Source organism: Vombatus ursinus, unplaced genomic scaffold (genome assembly GCF_900497805.2).
Source record: "Vombatus ursinus unplaced genomic scaffold, bare-nosed wombat genome assembly UNPS02011700.1, whole genome shotgun sequence".
NCBI lineage: Eukaryota > Metazoa > Chordata > Mammalia > Diprotodontia > Vombatidae > Vombatus > Vombatus ursinus.
The window spans coordinates 618764-627579 of NW_020951478.1; the positions used below are offsets into that span (position 1 = coordinate 618764).

Below are 8816 nucleotides of genomic sequence, written 5' to 3' on the forward strand. Positions count from 1 at the left end.
CCAATTGTAAAAGGGAGCGGCGGCGCGGGCGGCGGCGGCGGCGGCGGCGGCGGGGGCGGGGGCGGCGCGGGCAGCGTCAAGCTCGAGGTACCGCTCCCCAGCCCGAGCCCGAGCCCGGGGCGGCGGGGCGCCGGGGCGTGGAGACGCACCGACCCGAGCCGTCTGTTTGCAAACTCAGGGCTTCTCTTAGCGCAGTGCCCGGCATATAGCAAGCCCTTAATAAATGCTTATGACTGACCAGCAGTGCATTGGATAGAGTGCTGGGCCGGGAGTCAGGAAGACCTGAGTTCAAGTTTGGCCTCAGACACTGGCTGTTGTGACCCATGGGCAAGTCGATTAACCGCTGTCTGCCTCAATTTCCCCAATTGTAAAAGGGAGATAATAATAATACTTCCCTCTAAGAGTTATTGGGAGGATCAAATGAGATAGTAATTGTAAAGCGCTCAGCACAGTCCCTGGCACGTCGTAAGCTGTTAGCTATCATTATTATTCGGGTGTCCCAAAAGTGTTAATGCAGATTAAAGTTATAAAAGCTTAAACTGCAGCTTAAAACTATTAAAGCTGAGGGGTTGCACTAAGACTTTTGGGACGTAACGACAAAAATAGCTAGAACTTGCGCAATGAAGTGCTGTAAGGTGTACATAACGTGATCTCATTTTGGTACAGTGGTGCAGTGAATAGATTGCTGGGTCCCAGTTTAAATCTTCCCACCTAATAGCTGTGGGAACTGCTGGATTGAATCCCAGCAAGTCACTTAATCTTATGAGTGACTGATTCAGCAAGTCGCTGCCAGCCTCAGTTTTCTCTTCTGTAAAATGGCAATAATAGCACCTCCCTGCCTATTGTGCTGATCAAATGAGATAGTAATTGTAAAGGGCTTAGCATAGCCCCTGGTACATAGTAAGCAGTATATAAATGTTAGCTATTAATATTAAAACTCTTTGCAAATCTTAAAGCACTATATAAATGTTAAGTATTATAGCCATCAGAGAGTGCGACAAGGGCAACGTTCACCTGGAGAAAGGGGTATGAGCTAGAATATATTGGGCAGATTATGATGAGTCTAATTAATTGTTGAAGGGATGAGCTGGCAGCCTGTAGAAAATCAAGTGCAATTGACATGTTGGAAGCTATTGTCTTCCTTTTTCTCAATAATTTGTGTTATTCCTCCCAGAGAAAAAGCATTTCAGGCACAAATATCTCAAGATATTTGGATTGTTTGAATTGGGTTGCTGTGACAGCTACTGGTTTACCAGAAAGGCTTTTTTCTTGAAGGCAACAGGTTTATCTATTCTGTGGAAAGAATAATTTACTGTGAGCTCCTAGAGAGCAGGGACTGTCTTTTACTTTTTTTGGTATCCCCAGTGCTTAGCACAGTGACTGGCACGTAGTAGGTGTTTAATAAGTGCTTGTTGACTTAGGACATCTATATAGCACTTCCCAGGCAAGGGAAGGACTCTGAGGTAGGAAATGCAGGAACTATGATCTTTACAGGTGAGGAAACTGAGACTCAGAGATGAGTCTGTAGCAATTAAATGTAGTGGACTGAGAGTTCTTAGAAACTGGAAGGTAAATGATGACCAGTCCAGAATGTTTGAGATTTCTACAGGTTAAACTAGTTCATTTTTAAGCTCCCTTCCAAATTGATTTAGGAGATTTTTACCTCTCCTTTGGGAGAGGTAGTCAAGTGGAATGAAGAGTTCTGAACTTGTAATCAGGAGACCTCAGCTTAATGCCTGCCTCAGACAACTTAGTACCTATGTAACCATGAATAAGTCATTGAAAATCTTCAGAACCTCATTTCCCTATGGGGATAATATGGAAATATTTGGTTCACATTTATTTTTTACATATGCTGGCTTTGTATAGTCTCTAATGACTTTGAAGACATGGTTCTTGTTGAGGAAAAAACATTTATGTCTGTAAAAATATATCTAACCACACAGAATAGCATATGATAAGATTTCAAGTTAATGGTAGAGACATTTAGTTCCAAAGAGAGATGGGAGTCATCATGGAAAAGGGGACATTTGGACTTAGGATTTGAAGGATAGATAGGATGCAGATTGGTAGCAAGGAGGTGGGCATATAGACAAAGTCAGGAGAAGGACATAAGCAAAGATAAAGTGATAGTGAAAAGTTTGTATAGAGTATAATGTCTAGATCTAGTCCCACCCTCTAATTTTGATCATGAGGACACAGGTCCAATCTTTCCTTCTACAATAGGAGGGGAGAAGTGTCTTCATGTTCAAAATTAGAGGATAAGACTAGGTCTAGATGTTATACTCTGATAAGATTGGTGTCACATTGTTTAGGGGTACCATGTAATATAATGTTTAGATTTGACAGCAGGTGCCAGGAAATAGGCCAGACTATAAATGAAAAAGATTAATTTAAAAAAATTTATTGTATCATTAACTCTAGGAAAGCACAGATGGCTCAACATCCGTTGGAAAACAAAGAAGTGGTTCTATTGGAGATCGTCCTGCAAGACCTACTCTCTTAGAGCAAGTGTTAAATCAAAAACGGCTGGTAAATATGATTTCTTTTGTAAAACTAAAACAAATCTAAAACATGATCTTTTTCTTTTTTGTTTAAACCTTTGAGAGGTAACTAAAGCTTCATAAACTGACAGACACTTAAAATTTGTTTTATTTATACACATGGAACCTTGATATAAGACTGTCCTTAAGGACCATGTCATAGAGTCATCATGTAGGGAAGATAACCTTTAGTGAAGTCCTATTTGTTCATTAAATCTTTTGCTTATTTGAGCAAAATGGAATTCAGTGTAAACCTATCATCATGAATTCCACTTTGGTGTTAGTTTCAATGATGTTGGTCTAATATTGAGTGCTTCCATTATAAATTTTTACCTAGTTTCAGGTGATAACCAGTATCTCCTCTTCCAAATTTTCCTTTTTCTTTCTGCCTTTTTTTGATCCAGGCACTACCCTTTTCCCAGTCTCCCAGATTTGTAACTTCAGTATTAACCTCAACTCCTCGTTCTCCCTTTCCTTACATGTCCATTCAGTTGTCACATCTTGATATTTCTACCTCTACAACATCTGTAATGGACCACTTCTTTTGGCACATTAGTTGAGGCCCTTATCACCTCTCACCTGTATAATTGCAATGGCCTCCAATTGGTCTTCTGCCTCAGGTTTCTCACTTTAGTCCATCTTCTAATACTGCTGACAAAATGATTTTCTTTAAATTCATATCTGACCATATTGCTTTCCTAATTCCTCAGTTTCACCATTGCCTGTAGGAACAACTCTTATGTTTCACTTTTAAAGTCCTTCACAATTTGGCCCCAGTCTCTTTCTAGCCATTGCATATTACTTTCCCTCTTGCACTCCCCAATCCACCAAAGTGGATGTGACATTCTCCCTTGTTTGTGCCTTTGCACTTGCTGTCCCTTAACCATAAAATTCACTCCCTCTTCATCAGTCCTCATAGAATCTCTACCTTGCCTCAAGACACAATTCAGATTCTACCTCCTACATAAAGCTTAGCCTGATCCTCCCAAGTACTAGTGTCGTCCTTTCCAAACTACTTTGATGATATAAGTACTTTGTATTTATTCTCTTCAAATTTTTCTGTGTTTGTTTATTGTCTCCCTTGTTAGAATGTAAAGTCTTTGAGAGAAGAGATTATTTCTTTGAATTTTGATCTCTGTTGCCTGACACACAGTAGGAACTTAATCAGTGCTTGTTGATTGATAGGTCTGGATTTGCCTAAATAATAGTGGGTTTTTCAGAAATGTTCATTTTTATTATAGAGAAACTACTATATTGAAACTTTGTTTTAAATTGGTTATTTGCACATTAAAAATTAAATTTTGTGTGCAAATTCTCTTTTTTAAATTAGTCTTCCCAAATAAAAATTATTAATGTCCTGTTTATTCTGAACAATTGACAATTCTATTTTTGATCCTTAAAGTGGGAAATAGCATAGAGAGTTGTGCATTAGAATTTATTTGGAGTAAGTTTCTAACTTTTTTCTAATCTAATAGAGATTATCTAATAATAATCTGAATCCCTGTATTACCAGAATGTGCTATTAGAAATGCAGTATCTCAACATATGCAATGGAACAAGTATAGTTTGCCATAGTGAATGTGTAATTCACTATAAGAAACCCTGGGGTGAAACTTAGGAAAGAAGTATTTAGAAAAAAATAACAATTATTGCTCTTTATTAATAAAAATTTAATGTTTACATTAAATGTTAAGTGAATAATCATTTTATGATCTATTTGAAAATAAGGTTTAGCAGTAGGAATTGAATCCCAGGACTAAGTTCAAAAGTACCTCTAAGATGTAAATCTAGCACCAGAGTATTTTTATTTTTAGTTCCTGAATTTTATTTATCAGGGTTATAATGGAACTATCTGGAATGAAGGCATTATCTAATGTTAGAATTGGATGAGACATTAGAGAGAATCTGCTCTAGTGACAACCATGTTTTACAGGTGATGAAACTGAGATTAAGGCTATCCTATCTGTTTTACTAGGACTTACCCAAAGTTATAGAAGCCAGCAGAGGGAAACCAGGGCCTAGGTCTTGGTCTGAGACTGGTATTCTTTCCAGTGGACCATACTGCTTAACCAGCTATTGAAACTGTAGAAATTATTCGCTTCTGTTCCTTCAGTTTTTAGTAGTTCTCATTTTCTTTTTTTTCCCCTGCTACTCTGGACCAGCTCTACCCTTAGTGCTTTATTCTACAAGTTTAAGACCTTTCCACATCTACCTAGAATACTCACCTCTTAGGATGTGAACAAAATATTAAACCTTTCTCAGGTCAGAAACCATTGTGAAAAGCTTTTTTATTATTCTGTGGTTTGGTATCGTAATGCATGCTCATGGATTCTGTTTTAATGTAAATGGTGACCTTGTTAACATATGTACTAATAATTTGAGTTTAGCATCAGATATTAAATAGAATAAAAAGTTTCATTTATTTGTAGGTCTGTTTTATGTTGTGGTTCCTAACATGAAACGATTGACCTGGATGATGATAGATTATTAATATTTAAAATGAGTGCATAAATAATCAGTGCATTGTACTATTTTTTCTTCTTTTAAGGCATTATTAAGAAGTCCAGAAGTTGTGCAGTTTCTGCAGAAACAGCAACAGCTACTAAATCAACAAGTTTTGGAGCAAAGACAACAACAACAGTTTCCTGGAGCATGAGTGTGAAGGGACTAATTGAGGTTATCCACAGGTTTAGTATCTCACTGTACTGGCTGAAGATATTTTTATATTGAAGAGAAATAGGTTACAGCAGTCAAGTAGAACACTTGCATATGACTGTCATAAAACCTTTTCCTCGAAATACATATATTTGTTTTTTTTGTGATGGGTTTTGAAGAAATCTGGTTTTACATTATATTTCCAAAACTCCACTTAACTTTGTTGTTTCAAAAACATTTTTCAACTTTAATTTTAAAAATACCCCAAATCTCCCAACAAGTTATCAGGCAAAAGATCATAAATATGATCATTCTTAGGTTTATTATTAATGAAGGAAATGAGATAGTTACTTTCTGTGGAAGTTGTGAAAGTAATAGATATTAATTTTGAATTGTCTAGCCAATGAGTGTGACAGGATATAGCTTGGACATTCAGGAGGCCTGAGCTGAGGAATAATCTTCTTTATGTTTTTCTACACACTTAAACCTGGAGTTAACAAGGAAGCAAATATAGAGCGTGTGTGTATACACATGTAGGAAAAAGGGTGGTAATAATCAGCTGCCCTGTGGAACTGAAGTGTGCCCCCATCTTCTAAATGTCCAGCTGAAACCAAAAGAGGACTTCGTGAAAGAAATTAGAATGAAGAAAATACAGAAGAAACTGCTTGATTACATTTCCTAACACCACATTGTTTGCATGTCAGATGTGATCTGTGGAAGCAGGTATTTTGAAGTGCAGAATCTATGGCTGGTGGAGATTGTATGTGGTTTATCTTGTTCACCAATTCCCTGATAAAAATGGCATTGATTTTATTACTTATTACTCATTTTTTTCCAATGGAGAATTTTGAGAATAAGCGGGAAAACTCCCTCTATGTTATGAATTATTTAAAAAATTGAGCCATTTCAACGTTGTTGATATTGAATAGGTGCCCAACGAATAAAGTGAGATACTTTTATCCTTTCTTCCTAAGATAACAAAACTCAAAATCATATCTAATCATAGCATCCAGAAGAATGTCAGAGTAAATATTACCCCTCCACGGTGCACATTCTGATGCGAAATGTGTACCAAGATGAGTTGTATAGAAACATGTTTGTTTTTTGTAAGATGGTTTTTAAGTCATGGCCTCTACAGACAAAGCTCTCTGATAATCATTCAAAGAGCATTCTTCATCTTACATGTATAGGCTTTATAACTGTATATTGGTGCAAAAAATAATAAAATAAAAATTTGTGTACTTTTGAGTTGTAATTGATATATTTAACTGCTTTAATCTGTAGAAGGGGTTATGTTAAATCAGTCATTTATTGTCATGCTGGTGTATGACCCTTGTTTATGCCTTTGATCTGTTTGGTCAGGAAACCCAAATCTGTGTTGAAGTTTAAGAATTGAAGATAATTTCTTATTCAGCTAGAAAGGGGAAATGGACTGTACATTTGAGACCTGAATTAAAAAAAAAAGGCTTAAAAGATTTAGATATTAAGATATAATTCATGTTGCCACAAAGAATCAGGTGATAAGTTATATACTGGAATATATGTCCTTGGATAGAACAAAGGAATAAGGGGAAGATTGAAGGTAATGGTAAGGAAGGAAAGTAAGGCATAGGAAGAGAAGAAGAGATTATGATCAGATAAAGGTATTTTGGAATTCCACTTGGAATCCACTTTGAAAGTGGAACACTTGAGTAATAGCAGAATCAAGGGAAATAATCCTTTTGTAAGCTGAGGTGGAGTTAAGGGGTAGGTCATGACAGTTGAGTAGATTGAAGAACTGGGGTTAGTGTATCTGAGGGAACAGTAACATGTATTTTGAAATTCTCTATTAGGAGGGCAGGAGTTGAGGTGGAAAGGAAGAACATGAACTACACACTGAATCATTGAGAATGATCTCGTCACTCAACTGAAGCTGTTATCTCCAAATTTATCGATAATCTCATTTTTTTTCTCAGTTCTCATTCTTCTTGATCTCTATTCATCCTTCACCTCTATTACCCTCTACTGCATACTTTCTCTTCTCTAGGCTTTAGTGACTCTGCTTTATCCTGGTTCTTCTACCTACCTGACTTGCCCATTTCACTATCCTTTGCTGAGTATTCACTCACTGATGTTGGGTGTCCCCCAAAGGGCTGTGCTTGGTTCTCTTCTCTGTATTGTCTCACTTGGTGATTTCATCAGCTTCTGTGGGTTCAGTTATCTCTATGAGAATGGATCTCATCTATTTTTCCCTCCCTACCCTCTCTTTTGACCTCCAGTCTCACATCACCAAATGCCTATTGGACATTATGAACTGCATGTCTCATAGACATCTTAAACTCAACATGTCTAAAAGACATCTTTCTTCCAAAACCCTTTCCTCTTTCTAATTTCCCTATTACTATCAAGGCTAGTCACTCAGGATCACAACCTTTATGTCATCTTCAACTCCTTCACCCTCATTCCACCTATTCAGTCTTCTATCAGTCTTATTGTTTCCTACTCTGCAACATCTCATAGATGCTTCCTCTTTTCACATAGCCATCACTTTTGTGCAGAGTCTCATCCCTCATACATAGATTGCTGGAATAGCTTGCTGTTTGGTCTCCCTGTCTCAAGACTCTCCTCACTTCCATCCATCTTCCACTCAGCTACAAAGTGATCTTCCTTAAGCGCAGGTCTGACCATGCCACCTCTTCCCTAATTGGTAATTTCCATAAGGAAAAAAAGGAGGAAGGATAGATATACCCGATTCCCACATACTCTGTGACAGCTGTGACGCTGTCCTTTCCGCTGGCATATAACACTCATCTCCGGACTGTACATTTTCACTGGTTGTTCCATTGTGCCCGGGATTCTCTGGCTTCCTTCATGACTTGGCTCATATCCTACCTACTACAGGAGGCCTTTCTCTGTCAGGGTTCTCCAGCTCCCTACAGCTGCTAGTGCCTGTCCTCTAAGATTACCTCCCATTTACCTTGTATATATTGTCTTGTCTTTGTGTAAATACTTGTTTACATCTTATCTCCTCCATTAGAATGGGAACTCCCTGGGGGAAGGAACCCAAGATTTAGCACAGCACCAGACTCATAACCAATGCTTAATAAATGCTTATTTTGTTATATTGCCAGATTGCTCTGCAAAAATGATTCTTCAAATTTATAATTTCATCAGCAATCAGTAAGTGTGCCAGCAGTGAGGATTTTTGCTTTTGATTTTTTTTTTACCAATTTTATGAGTATGAGATTATACCTCAAAATTGTTTTATTTTTCATCTCTTTATTATTGTTATTGAGAATTTTTTCAAGTAGTTATTGACAACTTGTGTTTCTTTTGAAAAAAGTTTATTCATATTCTTTGACCCTTTATTCATTATGGACTGCAAATTACCATTATGCCTTTTTAACAAGTTTCTTGCCGGACGTGGTGACATGCCTGCAATCCCAATTACTGGGAAGACTGAGGTTAGCAGATTTCTTGATCTTGGGAGTTCTGAGCTGCAGAATTGGGCTATGCTAATTGTGTATCTGCATTAAGTTTGGCATTAACAGAGTGAATCTGCAGTGGGGACTTGGGGAGGAGTGGTACCGCTAGGTTGCTTAAGGAGGGGCAAACCAGCCTAGGTCGCAAACAAAGCAG

At 37.6% G+C, this 8816-nt stretch overlaps 1 protein-coding gene across 1 annotated transcript in view; it reads left to right on the forward strand.

Moving 5' to 3' along the window:
* RFXAP (regulatory factor X associated protein) overlaps nt 1-6439 on the forward strand; it is an 87240-nt gene extending 80801 nt beyond the window's left edge. Inside the window, 3 exon segments of the mRNA XM_027856910.1 lie at nt 14-87; nt 2425-2532; nt 5092-6439. Coding sequence (XP_027712711.1) covers nt 14-87; nt 2425-2532; nt 5092-5199 — 290 coding nt within the window. The 3' untranslated portion in view covers nt 5200-6439.
* The last annotated feature ends 2377 nt before the right edge of the window (nt 6440-8816 follow it).